Source organism: Onychostoma macrolepis, chromosome 11, assembly GCF_012432095.1.
Source record: "Onychostoma macrolepis isolate SWU-2019 chromosome 11, ASM1243209v1, whole genome shotgun sequence".
Lineage (NCBI taxonomy): Eukaryota > Metazoa > Chordata > Actinopteri > Cypriniformes > Cyprinidae > Onychostoma > Onychostoma macrolepis.
In genome coordinates this window covers 5,912,696-5,933,602 of record NC_081165.1, presented here as the reverse complement: position 1 = coordinate 5,933,602, position 20,907 = coordinate 5,912,696, and the positions used below count along the sequence as shown (strand labels likewise).

Genomic DNA, 20,907 nt, shown 5'->3' with positions numbered 1-20,907 from the left:
CACAGAGTGTGACAACTACTGAGTAGGCACCAATAAGAGGCCGCATTTTTATGATGTCATGTAGACTTCTAACAAAGTTTTTTACAGTATTTTAAAACCATAAAAATACAAAACACTAAAGTATTTTGATACAAAATATGAAGCCGTTTTCATCAACCCTATCAAATTACAAAATCCTATTTTGTATTTGAAATACATGTATCAGTAACACTTTAGAATACTGTTCCATCATTAAAGAATCACTACACAGGAACAAATTGTCACGGATACACCAGGCTCATCCACCGATCAGAGATCTCAATCACCGGAGTTCTGATCACACGCACCTGACCGTCATTCACTAATCACCAGCACCACAGTATAAGAGCACGCAGTTCACACAAGCTCATTGTCTGGTCTCCATTGTGGATAAGGACTCAACTCATATGCCAAGCTACTTACCTGAATTCCTGTTCCAAGTCTCCCGATTTTCTTCGTCCTCTCCTTGTGTTCCTGTGTGTGTGCTCCGAATACTTACCTGCATCTGATCCCCAATACCAGCTCCTGGGAAACTCTCTGTCATCTCACGCTTTCCAAAACCGAATCAGTATCATTGCTCATCTCATCAAAGACTCTATGTCTGCCATTACTCCCCTGTTTCTGCTATACCTTGACATCTGTTCAATAAACCCATCTGTTTCATTCCAACCTGTCTGTATCTTGAGTCTGACTACACGTTACGCAAATGACTAACGCACTATTAATACTCTAGTAACTACTATTAACAAACAAGAAACTCTGGTTAACAATATATTAAGTAATAGCGCTCAGTTGAAACTGGTAGTTCACTATTAGCTAATCAATAGCTACTCTTTTTTTTTTTTTTTCATATATCCTGAAGAACTACTAAGAACTACTGTATACAGGTTCATAATTAATGTGAATTACGTATAATTAATTCTAAAGTGTAGATCATGGTAACCCACTAGTAATGACTCAAATATTACCAAATCCTTCTAAATGAACTACTAATTACTTGGATCAGTATTCTAAAGTGAAAAGCATGACAACTCCCTAATATGGGCTTTTGAATATATGTAAGGTTTTGGATAATGACTCAAGTGTTACTACATCCTTCTGAAGAAATTACTAATTATTTGGATCAGTATTCTAAAGTGAAGATCACGGTAACCCACTAGTAATGATTTAAGTGTTACCAAATCTAGCTAAATTAATTACTAACCAGAACCTTACAAAAACCAAAGTTTACAATGATTTCAGTCATTACTAGGGAGTTATCACGATCTTCACTTTAGAATACTGATCCAAATAATGTCTTTAGAAGGATGTAGTAATTATTACACCTGAATAATTACTATCCAATGCTTTACAAAACTCTTAAAAGCTTGCTATGATTTCAGTCGTTACTAGAGAATTATCATATTATTCACTTTAGAATACTGATGCAAATAATTAGTAAACCCTTCAGAAGGATTTGGTAATACTTAAGTCATTACTAGTGGGTTACCATGACCTTTACTTTAGAATTAATCAAATCAAATCAAATCAAATCACTTTATTGTCACATCACCACAGCACAAGTGCCTTGGTGAGTGAAATTCTTAAGAGCGTGCTCCAGACAGTGAAAGAGAAAAACAAAACAAACAAAAACAATTTACATATTGACAGTACAGACTGTACAGAAGACAATGTGCAAAATGCACATACATATACTCAATACACAGTGTACTATAAAGACATAGTTACTAGTGCACATTCTACATTATGTACACATCTATACATAGTAATATGTGAAAGTGCCAGAGATTGTACATTTACATCAGATTAGTAGTGCAATAGATAGTTGTGCAAAGGTGCAACAGATTTACATATGTAATGTCATGGATGTGCATTGTATGGTATCCAGTGATAGTAGATAGGTTGTATTATTGCAGTGTGTGTGTGTAGTCCGGTAGAACAGTGTTAAAGTGCAGTGCGTGGCATGTTGTGTGAGTAGGAGTGTGCTGTAGGGTGTATTAGTTCTGATTGTTCATTAGCCTGATAGCATGAGGGAAGAAGCTGTCCCTCAGTCGGCTAGTGCGGGATCGGATGCTGCGGAGACGTCTCCCTGAGGGCAGCAGAGAGAGCAGTCTGTGGGATGGATGGCTGGAGTCCTTGATGATCCTCCTGGTTTTTCTTATGCACCGCCTGGTGTAGATGTCCTGGAGGGAGGGAAGCTCACCTCCAACAATGTGGCTGGCAGTTCGCACGACCCTTTGCAGAGCTTTGCGGTTGCCAGCAGTGTTGTTTCCAAACCAGACAGTGATGCAGCCGGTCAGGATGCTCTCCACAGTGCAGGTGTAGAAGGATCTGAGGATGCTGGGGCTCATTTCAAACTTCCTCAGCCGTCTCAGGAAGAAGAGGCGCTGATGTGCCTTCTTCAGCACTGCGTCTGTGTGTGTGGACCATGTGAGATCCTCAGTGATGTGAACGCCGAGGAACTTAAAGCTGTCTACCCGCTCCACAGGTGTCTTGTCGATGGAGATGGGTGTGTGTTCTCTGCTCTGTCTCCTGAAATCCACCACCAGCTCCTTGGTCTTGTCGATGTTGAGTGAGAGGTGGTTCTCCTGGCACCATTTAGTCAGGGTACTCACCTCCTCTCTGTAGGCCGTCTCATCATTGTCGGTGATCAGGCCTATCACCGTTGTGTCATCTGCAAATTTGACGATGACGTTGGAGCTGTGTGTAGCTGTACAGTCGTGTGTGTACAGGGAGTACAGGAGTGGGCTGAGAACGCAGCCCTGCGGGGCACCAGTGTTGAGGGTCAGGGGAGATGAGGTGTTGTTGGCCATTCTGACCACCTGACTTCTGCCTGTCAGGAAGTCCAGGATCCAGCTGCACAGAGATTATACATTATTATGATTATACATTATACATTATGTATACGAGATTATACATTATACATATAGATTATATATTATACATTATGCATTATTCATATTAATTATGAACATGTATACAGTAGTTCTTAGAAGTACTTGGGGAGGTATGAAAAAAAACAATAGTTACTGATTAGCTAATAGTGAACTACCACATTCGACTAAGCACTATTTCTTACTAATTCATTAATCAGAGTTTCTTGTTAAATACCAGTAGTTATTAGAGTGCTTACATTGCATTACTCATGTTTTCTGTTGTAGTTATTCATTAATGATGGAACAGTATTCTAAAGTGTTAGCCATGTATCATACATACTGCCCATCCCTGCCTACACATACATAGACAAATAAACTACAAACAAGTGGGATTAATCAGTAGGCCTAACCAAGGTAGCAAAATGAGAACAGAACTATAAGGAAACACAGAGAACACACGAACACATGCACACACGCACTCACACACACACACACACACACACACACACACACACTGTCACGCCTGTTTTGGGGTTTGTTTCATGTTCTTGTTTTCATATCTTTTATTTTGTCATTTGATTCATGCTGTTAGTGTCATGCGTCCCTTGCCCTCATGTATTTCTGCCTTGTGTATGTGTCATGTTGTAATTGGCTGTTCTAGTCTTGTGTCTTGTTCCTCATTGGTTATCGTCCTGTCATGTGGTTCTCAGTTCTGTTTGCTCATTGGTTGGTTCTTGTCATATGACCCTTAGTGTTTAATAGCCCTCTTGTTGCCATTAGTACTTTGTCTGATGTTGTCCTGTAAAGGCTGTTTCGTGTGCCCTTGTGCCATTGCCATTGCCATGCTTGGATGTACTTTGTGTTTTTGTTTTAATAAATCCTTAACTGCATTTACACACACACACACAAAGAGCACAAACACAAAGAAACACAATCCTGAAATTGTCCGTTTAGAAGGTGTAGATATTAAACATAGTATAATAATGAAAATATATTTGTAGTGGCAATACTACTCCCTCTTGTGTAATTATATTGGAAACACGGAATCATTGTAACAAAAAATATGTAAGAAACCAATAAAATTATATTTATAATTATTTTTTAAGAGGTAACTTTAAAAATCATTCAAAATATATACTATTAAGAATATACTATTAAAAAGTTTAAACTTGAAATGAATAATGAATGTGTATTCTGTAAAGATGTTATCCCAACTATTCTGGAACTGCCATCTTGTTTAAAATACTGGAATGATACTTTTATTTTCTCCATTAAAGAAAACTATTTATTCTGTTGTCAATACAATGACAAATATGTTCATTTTATTTTCATTATACATTTATTTCTAAATAAATGTATAATAAATAAATAAATGTTTTTCTTTCTTTCTAGTTATTTTTTTTGGCAGATTCTGTCATCACAAGTTATTTCTGAGTGAGTTACAATGTTATCCCACATGAAAAAATACTACAGTAATTTATAGTAAATACTATAGTGTTTTTGAACCATACTAAAGTTTATTATACGGTATATATTATAGTATTTACAACACTTTGTTAATGAATGCTACAGCATACTGTAGTATTAACTACAGTGAACTGATAAACTGTAATAAATATTGTAGTATACTTTAGTTTTTACTACAGTAAACTGTAGTGTATTGTAGTATAATATACCCTATAGTTGTAGAAAACTTAGTACAGTATTGGGTAAAGTCATTTGTTTATATTACTATAGTTGTTATATTACCACAGCAACTATAGCACATTTCATTAATTCACTTACCACAACTCATTAATTCAAGTACTTCCATGCTACGGTGAAGCAATGTAAAAATAATAAAGCGTTCCTGGTGTTTCAATTTAAAAAAAAAAAAGTTAAGCTCAGCTTGTAATAATCTAGTATGACACATCTGTGCTAATTTCTACATGAAAATAAATGAGCACAAGTGTTTCAAACTAGTGAAAACAACTAGAGATGGCATTTTACACTGCACTACTAAACCTAGAAAGATTACGAATAGCTGTAGGAATTCACACATAGGAATTCAAGGTAATGAAATAGCTGAAAAATTAGCAAAGGAAAAAAAAAGCATTAAATCAGAATGACAAAATAGAGATCTTCCTTGGGGGGGAAAAATGAAGGAAAATCAATAATTAAAAGCAACCTTGTTAATCACTGGCAAAAGATTGGGGACTTAGATAATAAAGGAAGAGTATATTACGGTATTCAAAAAGTAATTAAAGTTAAAACATTTTCTAGTAAAAACAGAACCGAAGAAATCAGTCATACAAGACTACGGTTAGGAAACACAAGACTTAATAATACATTATTTCTTATGAGTTAAGTGAACACAGATACATGTGAGGTTTGTAAATGCAAAGAATATATAGATAATGTTATATTAAACTGTAGGAAATATGAGGAAGAAAGGGGAAAAAAAAACTTAAAGAACGTATCATCAAATTAGGAAGAAATGGGATATTAAAGGAATTTTAGGAATAAATCATCCTTAAAGGGAAGTTGTTAAGGCACTAATGATTTTTTATTTATATCAATTACCCCACGAAACTGGACTAAGACTAGAAGATTATAAAATAAAATCAATGAAGCCATGATTTTACACACTCCAATATAGTAGGTGGCGGTATGCAGCTTTAATGTTGGTCTGTAACTCGCCAAAAAACTAAGAAGAAGAAGAAGAAGAAGAGGAGGAGCAGCGTGCGTGCGTGCGTGCGTGCGTGTGACGCCATTACGTTGTTTGTCAATCGTTGTACGTGTCGTTGATTCCGAATCCAGGCCTTCACAAATACAACAGACGGGAAGAGACGTACTTTCACATCTTATGGTAATAAAACGAACTTAATATTTATGGAATGAAGAGAAATAATATGTATGATGAGGAAATTACGATTAACGTTAGCCATAACGCAGTGAGCGAGAGCAGCGCGTCGCGTAACGTTAAATGTAGCAGAAGAAGAGCGTTTGATAACGGAACGCGATCAACTGCAAATCAACTTTAGATCTTCTGTGTCTATTTAACGCGGATTGTCGCTATCGCGTAATAATGATAGGAAAACGCGTGTGTGAGTGTTTACACCGAAGTGCGTGTGTGTGTTTAAACTGCTGACCGAGTGCTTCGGGTTAGTGTCACAGCGGGGTTTAGCTGATTGTTTGTTTGTGAAGTTGGTAAAACCAAATATGGTGGTTTCGTCGTACTTTCGTTATACCGCTGCTGTCACAGCTTTACACAGCTCTTTACTTTCACTCTACGTGAGGAAGTTCAGTGTTGATCTTTCGATGACTTCATGTCCGTAATTCATGTGTGTGGGTGGAAAATACTTATTATTTCGACAGGAATTTAAAGTCTACAAGGCACACTGTGTAGAAAGCATATCTTCATTTGCTCCCTTCTTTTCAGTGTAACGTAGACAGCTGATTTTGCAATCGTGGTTGGATAAGGCCAAAGGTTAGATTGCCTGTACTCTGGTATAACAGAAAACCATTTATCTGGAATAGTCGTCATTTGATTAACATCGACCATGGAGTAGAAATTGTCAAAGCAAGAAACGCAAAAAAGAAACGATCTTGTTTACTGTACATAATGTTTCACAGTCAACTTTCATAATGACATCATTTCCGGCAATCCTTTCATAACAATCAAACAAACAAACAACAACAACAAAAAAGTGACCTTTAACACAATATTTAATATTAACACAATATTTATTGAATGTTTTATCAGCTATTTATTTTAATTACTTTTAGTCTTACCTAGTGTTGTCACATTACCATTTCTGTATTTGGTACCAATACCAGTGAAAATCCACGGTTCTCTGTACCAATTTCAGTACCAAATGCAAAAACAAAAACATGGTAATTAAAAAAATATATATTATTTTTATTAATAAAGTTAAACAAATAGATAATGTGCAAAAATCGATGCCATTCTTTATACTTATTTAAAATTGTGTTTCAAGTTTTTCCGCAAGTTATAAAAGTATGAAAAACAGTAAACAAGTTTCACCCAGATTTAATTTGTCTTTTAATTAATGAAATTTAAACACATTTTATTTTTTGGTAAATAAAGGGGATTTACTATTAAAATGAAAACATGGAAGAAATATTGCGTGATTATTTCTTAAAAAAATAAAGTTTTAGTATTTTTATAAACAGTAGTAATATCTCACGTATTCTCATATTTCTGGCACAATGTCTAAGTTAAACCGAACTTTTATTTTGACGGGTTACCGTGAATACCTTTACATTTCTGTGTGTATATGATATGACGCTGGTTTTACTGAAATGAAACGGTAAAATGCTCATAAAGTGACTCAAATTGAGACGGCAAATGCTGAAATCACCGCAAGCGTGTCACACGCTTCAGTGTATGTAGTAAACAAAACCGTGTCCTTGTTAAACAAATGTCCTTGTTAGTTTTTGTCACATTTAGTCATCCTTATGCTGCTTTTCTTGATCAAGTTGACAAAGTTTGTGCAGTTTAGTCTTATCCTAATCAAAGATAGCTAAGTATTTTAAGCTAATTAGTAGTTTTAGTCAATTAAAATACTGACATTGAAGTCACATTTACTATAGACATTGTTAGCCATAAGATTAATACTGTATAACATTTGTGTCAGTGTAGTCTAGCCAGTCATTTGTATGTATTTAACTTCGACCACAACAAATTACCATTTAAACAGACCCAGTTTACGGAGTTTTTATTTTCTTTTTTTTTTTTCTTCTTGGAAATGCACCTAAAAATACGCGGCCGTCTTATATTCAGGGTCTAGACTTTGACATGTCAATAATACACCCACAACAATAGGTGCTGCCAAATACGCATAAAACGAGTGTGCCGTGAAATACGTTATGTAATGTGTGTTGTAAAGATCGCAAGTGAAAATAAAAGAAAAAAAAAAGCTTGCAGCGGCATGAGTCGTGACTGTCATGTGGGAACGAACTTCCTCTGTAAGTGATTTTAAAACGTAAGACAGTACCCAGATTTGAAGACTACAATAAGATTTCTCTTCTACTGATAATAAAATTTTGGTAGGCTACTATGAGATGGATAGCCTAAAATGTTATATAATTCAGATGGGCTATCGGTTATTTTTAGGGTATATCCAAAAGTGTATATTTTTCAATGTGATTGTTGGTACATTTTACCAGTGTTTACCATACTTTCAAAGCTAAAATTTAAATAGGAAAAAAATGTAATATGAAAATAATTTAAGAAATATGTTTTTTTTTTTTTTTTTTCCCCCCTCAGTAAAACACAAGATTTGGTTTTCAAAAAGCCTTTTTCCAAAAGGTACATCTGGAAAAATGGGGGTCGTCTTATAATCAGGGTCGTCTTGTATTCGGGTCAATACGGTATATAACTGTGTTAAGATGCATTATCTTTGTAAAATTTAGAATAAATTTTAGTACAAAAGTTTTTAGTGAATCATGATTTGTTCATGAAAACGTTTGCATGCAGGTTTCACCTAAAAATTTGTGTGTGCATATGCTTAGTGAATGAGACCCACTGTCTTAATGAGTGAGTCATTGAATCACTCATTCAACTCATTCACCCAAAACAGCCTATTTATTCAGGAAAAATGCATGTGACTGGCTACATGAATGGCTCATAGAATCATTTGTTCAGAATGGGGATTCATTCAAAAACTAAACACCGATATTTGTAGTTCAGAGAAGTGCAGCGGTTCTCCTGGGGATTTGTTTGGAACTGTTTTCTAAACAGAGCACGAACAGAACATTATTTTCTGACCCTGTTCTACAGTTGCATTACTTATTTGAAAAAGTAACTCAGATATTTTCTTAAATTAAAAAGTAATGTTACTTTACTAGTTACTTGAAAAAAGTAAGCTGATTATGTAACTCGCGTTACTTGTAATGCGTTACCCCAAACATTGGTCCTCACTGACTTCCTTTGTTTTGTTTTGCTTTTTTTCCATACTATGGAAGCAAATGACTACAAGGAACTGTTTGGTTACCTACATTTTTCTAAATATCTTCTTTTGTGTTCACCAGAATAAAGAGACTCACACAGGTTTGTTTGCTAAATGATGTCAAGAGTTTTCATTTTTGGGTGAACTGACCCTTTAGAAATAGTCTGGCCAACTAGCAGATAGCCAAGAGATAATCCATCTTATTTTTTGCTACAGATTTCAAAACTAGTCATACACTTACTGACTTTGTAATAGCGACAGAGGAAACCTGCCCATCATACACTAAACGACTGAGGATCACACACTACCAGACTTTGCAGTTGTTTTGATCACAACAAACTCATGCTGAAACATGTGCCTAACCCTCTGACTGGATGGAGTCTGTGAACATTATACACTACGCTATTTTCTATGAAATCTATCAACTCAAATCTGCAGACTGGCTCTAACTTTTGGCAAATAGTGTCGATAATTGGCGGAAAATCTGGGCAAAAATCACATGGTGTATTCCAGCCTTTAGGTGTCTAGCTTGTAAGACTAGTATGTATATTGCTTTGGTGTAGCAGATGTTCACTGCTCTTAGCGAACAGGACCATTTGATTGGTTCTGATGGATTTCGGGTTAGTGATGTTCTTAACACAGATGATCAATATTTTTGCTAAAGCCATCTCTTCTGTTTTCTGTCTTCATGTAGGTGGTTTCCTGTGATCACTTAAGCAGCAGAAAAATGAACGTGTTTGATCGCAACATAAACTTTGACGCTCTCTTAAAGTTCTCTCAAATGTAAGTGTTTTTTGATCACCTCTGTCATTTTTATAGGTGTACATGTCTGTATGATATTCATGATGCCCATGGTTCTGATTTCATTGTATCTGCACTATAATAACTAGAATTTTATAATAGATTGTAATGAAATGAATAGGGATGTAACGATATCAAAATCTCACAATATGATGTTATTGCGATATGAAGTCCATGTTATGATATTTATTGCGATATTTATTTAAAAAGAAAAAAAGGCAAATGAAGAATTGGGGGAAAAAAATGAAAGTTTTGTAGCTACATTTTAAAGTTAAATTATTCTATCTAATGCACTTTGAGTTCAAAATTAAGAGCTCCAACCCATGTTCTTAAGAACACTTAAGTCAGAAAAAAGTCAGTGAATTGACTTGTACCTGAACTTTAAAGGGGACTCAGCCCTATTTTTATCTGTGATATACTGTCTCAGTCTAAATTACGTTCACACTGGTGTTTTACAACCCGAATTCCGGAAATGTTGGGACGTTTTTTTTTTTTTATAAAATGAAAACTAAGAGACTTTCGAATCACATGAGCAAACATTCACAATAGAACATAGAGAACATAACAAATGTTTAAACTGAGAAATTTTACACTTATCCACTAAATGAGCTCATTTCAAATTTGATGCCTGCTACAGGTCTCAAAAAAGTTGGAACGGGGGCAACAAAGGGCTGAAAAAGCAAGACATTTTGAAATGATTCAGCTGGGAGAACATCTAGCTACTAATTAAGTTAATTGACATCAGGTCTGTAACATAAAAGGGATGTCTTAGAGAGGCAGAGTCTCTCAGAAGTAAAAAAAAAACTTCCAGAAACCACTGTCGGTAAACACAATCCGCCGTGCCATCTGCAGATGCCAACTAAAGCTCTATCATGCAAAAAGGAAGCCATACGTGAACATGGTCCAGAAGCGCCGTCATGTCCTGTGGGCCAAGGCTCATTTAAAGTGGACTGTTTGAAAGTGGAAAAGTGTTCTATGGTCAGACGAGTCCAAATTTGACGTTTTTGTTGGAAATCACGGACGCCGTGTCCTCCGGGCTAAAGAGGAGGGAGACCTTCCAGCGTGTTATCAGCGTTGAGTGCAAAAGCCAGCATGTTTGGGAAGGCACTATAAATGCTGAAAGGTATATAAAGGTTTTAGAGCAACATATGCTTCCCTCCAGACGACGTGTATTTCAGCAGGACAATGCAAAACCACATACTGCAGCTATTACAACAGCATGACTTCGTAGTAGAAGAGTCCGGCTGCTGAATTGGCCTGCCTGCAGTCCAGATCTCTCACCTATAGAGAACATTTGGCACGTCATTAAATGAAAAATACATCAAAGACGACCACAAACTCTTCAGCAGCTGGAAACCTTTATCAGGCAAGAAGGGACCAAATTCCAACTCCAGAAACTCATAACCTCGATGCCCAGACATCTTCAAACTGTTTTGAAAAGAGAGATGCTACACCATGGTAAACATGCCCCTGTCCCAACTATTTTGAGACCTGTAGCAGGCATCAAATTAGAAATGAGCTCATTTTGTTCATAAAATTGTAAAATATCTCCGTTTAAACATTTATGCAACCTATGTTCTATTGTGAATAAAATATCGGCACATGTGATTTGAAACTCTTTTAGTTTTCATTTTATTCAAAATGAAAAAAACGTCCCAACATTTCCGGAATTCAGGTTGTAGGAAGCCAGACAATAATAGCCATGTACAAAGTTGTCCAAATGAAGTTCTTAGCAATGCATATTACTAATCATAAATTAAGTTTTGATACATTGCCGGTAAGAAATTTACAAAATATCTTCATGGAACATGATCTTTACTTAATAATGATTTACTTTACTTTACTTATCTTACCTAATGATTTTTGGCATAAAAGAAAAATTAATAATTTTGACCCATACAATGTATTTTTGGCTATTGCTACAAATATACCCCAGCGACTTAAAACTGGTTTTGTGGTCCAGGGTCACATATGTAAATTTCACTCCTCCCAAAATGTAAAAAATAATAAACGTGTGAGACCGTGTTACAGGCTATGACATTATAGTCAGATGTGACTGCCCTAATGCAACACGCATCGCCGCAAACAAGTAGTTGTATCTCTTCAGCAAGCCGACGCGCAAACTGCAGTGAATGAAACTGAAAGTAAGACGCAGACAGTCAACACAATCATCTTCATTACAAGTAGTAAGACAAACTTATCTTTCCATTGCTGATGCCGCGCGCTCTCCTATTGCGGTCTTTGATATTGAAATGAGCTGATAATTAATAAAATGCAGCGCTTATCTTTTGATTTCGTTGACGTGAACTTCGTTAAATTTAAATATAGCGCAGGAATTGAAGATCAGATTTATATCCGACTATGTGGCCAAGTGTGAATGGAAACGTTTTAACAAATCAGATAGATATCCGATCAGCGAAAACGCATGAAATGACCAGGTGTAAACAGGTCCATTCATAATCTATACACAAAAATACTATTATAAACTAGGTTAGTGGATAATCTAGCAGAAAAGTTATTCTATAAAAATCATGAGTACACAATGTGATAAAATCTAAACATTTAGTGAAATAACTTTTTTTAATTTTTTTTAGTGGGGAACAAATAAAAGTGAATATGCGAAGGACTAAATCTGGTTAAATGTTACACATTGCTCTTTGTATTGTTGTAGAATACATTCATGAAAACAAGTAAATGTATTTATAAATATACACTACAAAATTAAAAGACATTTCTTAGCACAGTAATGAAGGCAGCAACATATGATAGAGGAGTCCTATCTATCATATGTTGCTGCCTCCGTTACTGTGCTATATATTAGATTATTAATAGCCTTGATATGACAGAACAAGAAACGCTATAAATAATCTTTCATTGCGCAAAAGCATTATAATACGAAAAGCTCCAATACAGAGCGGCACAAAGCACTTATGCGCTTCCCGTGCGCAGAATGATGCGCTTGAAGCAGCACTGAGTCACAGCGCGCAGCTCCGGATAGAGAAGTTCAAAGCACAAAGGAAAGAGATATTGATGCGTAGCTTATTAAATCTGTGCGACAGTTTATTGAGCGGAAAACACTGGAGCACCAGCTGGTCGCCTGAACAATGTGTGCGCTTCGCTTTGAAACACGCAGGAAAAAAATCGAGACAGTTTTGATATTGCGATATTGATAATATCGTTACATCCCTAAAAAGGAATGATGTGTTAAAGCGGTTGTAAGTGTTTTTCTGATTCGTATCTGTCTGTGTGTGTTTTTCTGGTCAGCTCTCGCTCGACTCAGCAGCACCTGAAGAATGTCTATGCCAGTCTGGCTGTGTGTTTGCTGGTGGCAGCCGCCGGCTCCTACATCTACATCATCACAGGTCTTTTTCAGGTACCAGCTCTATGCTTTGCATTTCTCACTCATAGTTGACGGAACTAGGATTCACGGAATGTCATATTACATTTGATGGTTATCATACCATGTACATTGAACAAAAATCGGTTACATGTACTATAGTCATAAACAGTGTTGGGGAAAGTTACTTTTTATGGAAAGTAATGTGTTATGTTTCTTTTGAGTTAAATCTGGGGCCAGTTGCATAAACACAGCCACTACATTAAGACTGTGTCTTAAGAACTAGTTTGACCAACTAGTAGTTAGCCAAAAAGTAATCAGACTTATTTTTGTATTCAAATTAGACCTTTTTATAAATTACTTTAAACATTTATACATTAAACATTACCGGTCTTGAAGAAAAAAAAAGTAGGTTACTAACTTTTTAAGACTAGTCTATGTGGTTTATGCAACCAGCCCCTGGGCAGGGCTTTCTTGTTTGTTTTAAATAATAAAATTTACATCTGCATCCTAACTCAAGCTACTACAACTGCCAGCTCAAGCTACTATCAAATGTACATTTCTAGAGGAAAAAAAAAAAGTAATATTATTAATGTTGCAGCCTGCATTGCAAACTCTGCTCAAGATACAAGTCCGGCAACACAATATCACTCATAAGAACATGCAGAAATTAATTTTTCTATTCATGGGCACCTATTATGCCCCTTTTTACAAGATGTAATGTACGTCTCAGGTGTCCCCAGAATGTGTCTGAAGTTTCAGCTCAAAATACCCCACAGATAATTTATATAATTTTGAAAATGCCTACTTTGAGTGGAAGCAGAAACAGGCTGTTTTCGTGCATGCCTTGTTAATGCAAATTAGCTGCTGCTCCCCGCCCCTCCTGCAGCAAACAGCTCCTGGGCATGCACACATTAATATAGCGTAATTTTTGTCACACTGTACAACAATAATTACTGTTTTTGTATTATTGTTTGTGGTTGGGGATGGTGTAGACGTTAATAAAACACAATCTAATCCACCCTTTTCTAAAGGCGTAAGTCTTGCCCGACAGGAATGGTGATTTACATTTCCGGTCTCTGGTGTTTCTGGTCACAAATAATTCATCAGTCATCCAGTAATAAAACATCAGGGCGTGAGATTTCAGTACTCTCAGAATTTCACATTAGCATTCTAAACACCAGAATATTAATGTCTGAACACCAGATATCATTAGATTTGTTTCTGAACTCTGTCTCTGAGCTCTACAGGCAGTTCTTTTGACCACAGGGCTTGATTTTTTTGCTCTGATATTCATTGTTAGACCTTTTATTGAGAGGTGTGTGCCTTTCCATATCATACCAATTCAAATGATTTTGCCACATGTTAACTTCACTTGAAGTGTATTAATAGCTACATACATACGGCAACAATATAACAAAACGTGGGGGAGGGGAAGAAGGGCTACGAATACTTTCGCAAGGCACTGTAGTAGAGCATTTAATACTACAGGACCTCGGCTAGTACACAGATTCTCGTAAAGTGGATCTCTAATACGCATTATCATGATATTGTCTTTCAGGGTGGGCTGACCATGCTTGGATCACTGGCTATGATGGGTTGGCTTGCCATGACCCCTCACAGCCCTCAGACAGAGAAGAAGAGATTGGCCATCCTCGCTGCTTTTGCTTTCTTCACAGGTGAGATGTTTATAACTTCATTTTTTTTTTTTTTTTTTACAGCTTCATTTCCTAGATCATGTGCTTAAAACACTTAACGCAACATGTCAATCTGTGCCTTAAACAGGTCTTGGACTCGGCCCGCTCATGGACTACGTCATTAGTGTCAACCCAAGGTAATATTCCCAGAGCACAGGGTTTCTTAAAAAATCTGCCTTCAGGGGCGGTCACACCGCACTTTACGTTCCATTGACTTCCATTCATATGCATGCGACTGCACCAGACCGGAAACACAAGCCCATGCGAAAAGTTTAGCATTTCACTGCATTCCAGATAGGGCTGAACGATTTTGGAAAATAATCTAATTGCGAAATAATAATAATAATAATAATAATATTTATTTAAATTTTTTTACCAATATTGCGGTTTTAATATGCAATTATTTTTGCAAGCTCTTTATGTTCTGTATTCAACAAAGACAAGCAATAAATCATTGTATAGTTTGACCAACACAATATTAGATTAGATTAGATTAAACATAAATGTTCTTTTCTGTAGGCCAGGCCTATATGTTATGATGAAATTAGGTGATGCATGAATTGTTATGAATGACATTTTTATTTAACAACTACAATCACAGTAGTATATTGACTGATTTGTTGACCTTCCAGCCTTGTGAGCATGTAATAATTGACAACATAAAGCACTGACAAATAAGCTTGGTGTAAACATTATTATGAAAGTCAGTAACAAATTACACAAACTAAAGTAGATTGCAGAAATATAAAAACAAATCTGTTGCTTTACCACACTCAGTATTTAGGTATTAATTAATTCAAAGTCACTGTAATAAACATATATGTAAACGTGGGGATTTTTAAACGCTGTCTGTTAACTTTAGACAGACTTTAAATAATAAAAAAAAAAAAATATATATATATTGTCTTAAGGTCGAAGTCTTCAGTAATGAAATGCACCGTAACACTGTTACTGCTTGAGTAATTTCCATGTGCCGTTTTGAAGTAGGCTACGTTCATATACGCTTTCAAACATTTCCGTGTGTAGTGTGCCACGGTTGCCAGGTTTCACAACAAAACCCGCCCAATTGCTACTCAAAACTAACCCAATCGGGGGGGTCAACAGGTAAAAATCGCATTCCGGGGGGGAAAATACACATGTTTTTGGAGGGGTTCCCCTGGTAAGATTCGCATTTCAGGGCTAAATATCACGTTTTTGGAGGAAAACCACGGACTTGGCAACACTGTAAGGTGCCAACTTGATGCTTCCTCTGAAGACTTGTGTTCCACCTGAAGCAGCGCTGCTAGACCGATGTGTCATCAAAGTACTGCGAGAGCTATAAGTGAGCGGACGGCTCCTTATGCTTTCTCTCGCTGTAGTTTGATGTCATACAGCGATCGATCTTAAAGTCGAACACACCTCTTTACTCTCGCGTGTCACGTGACAGAGTGTAATCGCAACCTCTGCGGTTGAAAAATCGCGTTTTTTCATACCGCGATATGATCTCGAATGCAATTAATCGTTCAGCCCTAGTTCCAGAGTTCAAGATTGGTGAACTGTGGCCTGTGAATTCACATCACGTGATACCGCGTGACCAACGGCAGATCGATACGTCACAGCATGACCTCGTATCTGAATTAAAAGAACATAACTTTTAAACTGCAGCGCTGCAGGAAAGTGGAGGAGATTGTATGTTTTTACATTTTAGATGTATTATAGTTTGTCACGGGTTGAATTTAAGTTTTTAAAAACACGCTGCACAGCATGACGTCATATCACGACTGTTGCAGCATACGCAAAACAATTTCACATGCTCAAAGTCTAGTGTGACCGCGGCTTTACTCTGATGAGCTGAATTTTTCAGCTGGTTGTTAAAGCAATAGTTGACCCAAAAATGACCATTTTGGGAAAATGTATAAACCTTCACCATTACATCCTTTTGTTTCTTCATGTAAACAGATTTGGAGAAATGTAGCATTGCATCACGTGCTCAACAATGGATGCTCTGCAGTGAATGGGTGCCTTCAGATTGAGAGTCCAAACAGCTGATAAAAACATCACAATAATCCACAAGTAATCCACACCACTTCAGTCCAGCAATTCATGTCTTGTGAATCAAAAAGCTGTGTTTTTGTAAAAAAAAACAAAAACAAATGAAGATGTTTTTAACCTCAAAGAGTTGAGGCCATAATCCATAATAACTCCAGTTAACTTAATAACTTTCCCTTCCTCCAGTGAAAAAGTGCATCTCCTGTTGTCTCTCGCATCAAAATCCAGCCACATATTTGTTTAGAGTTGTTTTGGCTTGTAAACGGTGCTTGATCTGTGCAGATTTCTCTCCTGATTCAGACCAGACCACTTTTTCACTGGAGGAAGCAACATACATTTTAGCCAGAAGCAATAGTTTGAAGTTAAAAACGTCTTAATTATGGATTTGTTACAGCTTTTGTAAAGATGTTAACTGATGGACTGGAGTGGTGTGGATTATTGTGATGTTTTTATCAGCTGTTTGGACTCTCATTCTGACGGCACCCATTCACTGCAGAGCATCCATTGGTGAGTAAGTGATGGAATGTAAAACGGAAAAAAACTCAGAAGAATAACAATAACTGGGATTTGTTTCTTTTCATTGTGTGTCATGTCATGTACTGATTGCTATGAAGCTTTGACTGTATGATATTTTTTAACACATGGCAAATGATTGTATTCATTTTTGTAGCATCATCCTGACTGCTTTCCTGGGCACCTCTGTCATCTTTGCCTGCTTCACATTGAGTGCCCTCTATGCACAGCGCAGAAGTTATCTCTTCTTGGGAGGTAAACATTTTAAAAAATCTGGTAGTTATGCTGGTCATTGATCATGTACAGTTATTTGTTTTTTTGACCTGTAACTTTGGTTTGATTTATTTTTCTTCAAGGCACTCTGATGTCAGGGCTGACTGTTCTTCTGCTTGTATCTGTCCTCAATATGTTCTTCGCCTCAGCAATAGTCTTTAAGGTATATAATGTGACTGTATGAAAGCAGGGGATGAAGTTGTGTGATAGTTTCATTACATTTACATTCAGTCATTTAGCAGACACTTTTATCCAATGCGACTTACAAATGAGGACAATGGAAGCAATCAGAATCAACAAAAGAGCAATGATACACAAGTGCTATAATAAGTCTCAGTTAGCTTAACGTAGTACATGTAGCAAGGTTGTTGTTTTTTTATTATATAATAAATAAAAAGAAAACCGATAGAATAGAAAAAGATTAGAGAAGGTAGTGTTAGTGGTTTTTTTTTTAAGATTTTTTTTTTTTTTAAGAATAGAATTAGAATAGACAGTGCTATAGTTAGAGGGTCAAATAAAGATGGAAGAGATGTGTTTTTAGCTGATTCTTGAAGATGGCTAAGGACTCAGCTGCTGTGATTGAGTTGAGCAGGTCATTCCACCAGGAGGGAACAGTTAATGAAAAAGTCTGTGAAAGTGATTTTGTGCCTCTTTGGGATGAACAATAAAGCAACGTTCACTTACGTTCTGTACAAGCTTCTAGAGGCACATAAGTCTGAAGTAATGAATTTAGGTAAAGGGCTGCAGAGCCAGTGGTGGTTTTGTAGGCAAACATCAATGCCTTGAATTGTATGCGAGCAGCTATTGGTAGCCAGTGCACATTGATAAACAAGAGGTGTGACGTGCATTCTTTTCGGCTCATTAAAAATTTATCTTGTTGCCATGTTCTGGATTAGTTTGTGTAACAGTTTTTTTTGTTTGTTTTGTTTATTTCAGGCTCATGTGTATCTGGGTCTGGCCATCATGTGTGGCTTTGTGCTGTTTGACACACAGCTAATTATTGAGAAGGCAGAAATGGGAGACAAAGATTACATCTGGTAAGGCATAGAGGTTTACGGTGTTTACCAATTTACCAATAATTATCATATAATGGAAGTTGTAAAAAATGAAGTTATTGCTAAAAATGAATTTTATACTTGCTATTTAACCTATTAAATATTTAATGCTATTTAATTTTAATATGCACTAGCTGAAAGGCATTATGTGAAAGGACAAGATATGAAAAGTAATGCTTTGGCTAACCCCATAGATACTAACTTGATTGTGTTTGATTCCGGACTGAGATGATTTTATTGCACGTTTTCCCCCAAAAAAACATAAGAACTGATCTTAAAGAATCTGCTTAAAGGAATAGTTCACCCAAAAATGAAAATTTGCTGAAAATGTACTCTAAGATGTAGGTAAGTTTGTTTCTTGATCAGATTTAGAGAAATGTGTCATTCCATCACTTGCTCAGCAATGGATGCTCTGCAGTGAATGGGTGCCGTCAGAATGAGTTCAAACAGCTGATAAAAACATCACCATAATCCACAGCACTCCAGTCCATCAGTTAACATCTTGAGAAGCTGCATGTTGCAGCCCTAATAAACAAACAATTATTTTGATAATGAATTAATGTAAAACAATTTTTGGAACAATAAATCAGCTAATAAATTGATCTAACCCAATTGATCTAATTGATCTATTGTTCAGCTTTTGCAATTTCTTAAAATATTGAGTATTCTGTAAATTATTGATTTACATGTTTAATACTGTAAAGCTGCTTGCTTTAAAGCAGTATTCTGCATAAAGTGTTATAAAAATATGACGTGAAGAGACTTTTACATTGCGTGAATGTAAATTGGGTTAATATTGTTTTGGGTTTTATAACTTGGGTTTAAACTCGTTTTGAATAGTCATAAATGACTGTCCACAGGTAAGTGTCCAACACTTGCCAATAAATACCCAATATCAACCTATACTGATAAACTGAAGAAAACAAAAACCCATATTGTGCATTAATAGTTTATATTAGTATTTTACAGAGTAAAATATTATCTAAATCAGATCACTGATCTTTCTTTTACACAAGTCCAGTATATACTTAGAATACTTGTTTGCTTTATTCTGAAATATAAATATATATTTTATTTATTTTAAAGTAACCATCCACAAGTGGTGCATAATGAAAAAGGAATGCAAAGAGGAATAAATGGAACTGTTTTTTGTCTGTACACTTCAAGGCTTTTGTTTGTTCTTTGTTTTTAAATGAAGGCATTGTGTTGACCTCTTCCTGGACTTTGTGACCATCTTCAGAAAGCTTGTTATCATCCTCTCTATGAATGAGAAGGTATTTGAAACATCATAACTGCATCAGCTCTGTGTTGTCAATAACAGAATCATTATTTATATCTGTTTTGTTCCATGTGTAACTTCTTTTCTTTCTTTTTTTAGGAAAAGAAGAAGGAGAAGAAGTAATTTTCATAAGAGTGAAAACATCTGTGAGCTGAATACTTGTCAGCAGCTTCATTATGAATCTGATTACATAGTTTGATTATATTTTATGTGATTTGATATAGTGTCTTAATTTTATTTTTGAAAATTGTTACTGGGCTTTGGATATGTTGTCAGGCTGATGACCTAATGTTGTTTGATTAAATTTTGAAATCTTATTTAAAAGCTTAGGTTGAACTTTAATTTCTTTGACTTACTGCAACTCTCTGAGGCAGAAATTAGAGGTCTGTAGAAAAGGAATCTCATGGGGTCTCTTAAAAAACCTGATTTAATATTGTACATACAATAGAAACTTTTGCGTGTAATGGAGTTGTTACTGCTAGGTGATAGAAGACTTTCTTACCTATACTCTCAAAAATATCAAATTGTGTATCATAAATACCTTCTAATCATAACATGGTTGTTTCACTAAACTGCTTTTTTGTGTTTATTGCGTTAATTCATTTACATTTTTTTCTTTGTTGCCAATGCCACATTAAATTGTTTTTGTAGCTGCTAGTGCCAATTTTGTTAATTTAGTCAAGTCTAACATTAATGCATTTATCAGTGAGATCACAGATGAGATTTTTATTTTATTCATGAATATTGTGCATCTTATGTCAATAAATGGTGCCACAGATTGCATTTGTGTTCCTGTGACTAATATATTATACCTTCTGTTCTGTTGATAAATTTACATTGAGCATGCTCAATTCTTCTGATGTTTGTAGTCAGAGGACCAGTTGAAAAGGCAGCCCTAGAAATAAAAAATAAAAAAAACTTCCTGTTGTTGCAATCACATAATTTTTGCCACAGATGAAATGAACGAGATGTAACTTTCGTTAGAAAAACAGATGTTTTTATATGTAACAACCAAAAAAACTTCTCATCCAATAGTTTGTGCTGTTTATGTACATTCTAATGATGGGGAGAGAAAT

General features: G+C 35.8%; 1 protein-coding gene across 1 annotated transcript; it reads left to right on the top strand.

Moving 5' to 3' along the window:
- Positions 1-5,587: 5,587 nt before the first annotated feature.
- Positions 5,588-20,614, top strand: tegt (testis enhanced gene transcript (BAX inhibitor 1)). The gene is made up of 10 exons (XM_058792147.1): positions 5,588-5,742; positions 9,543-9,631; positions 12,914-13,022; positions 14,548-14,665; positions 14,772-14,820; positions 17,382-17,479; positions 17,581-17,660; positions 18,434-18,534; positions 19,751-19,826; positions 19,931-20,614. The coding sequence occupies exons 1-10, from the start codon at positions 5,740-5,742 to the stop codon at positions 19,952-19,954; spliced, it is 747 nt and encodes a 248-aa protein (XP_058648130.1). The 5' UTR covers positions 5,588-5,739; the 3' UTR covers positions 19,955-20,614.
- Positions 20,615-20,907: the final 293 nt, after the last annotated feature.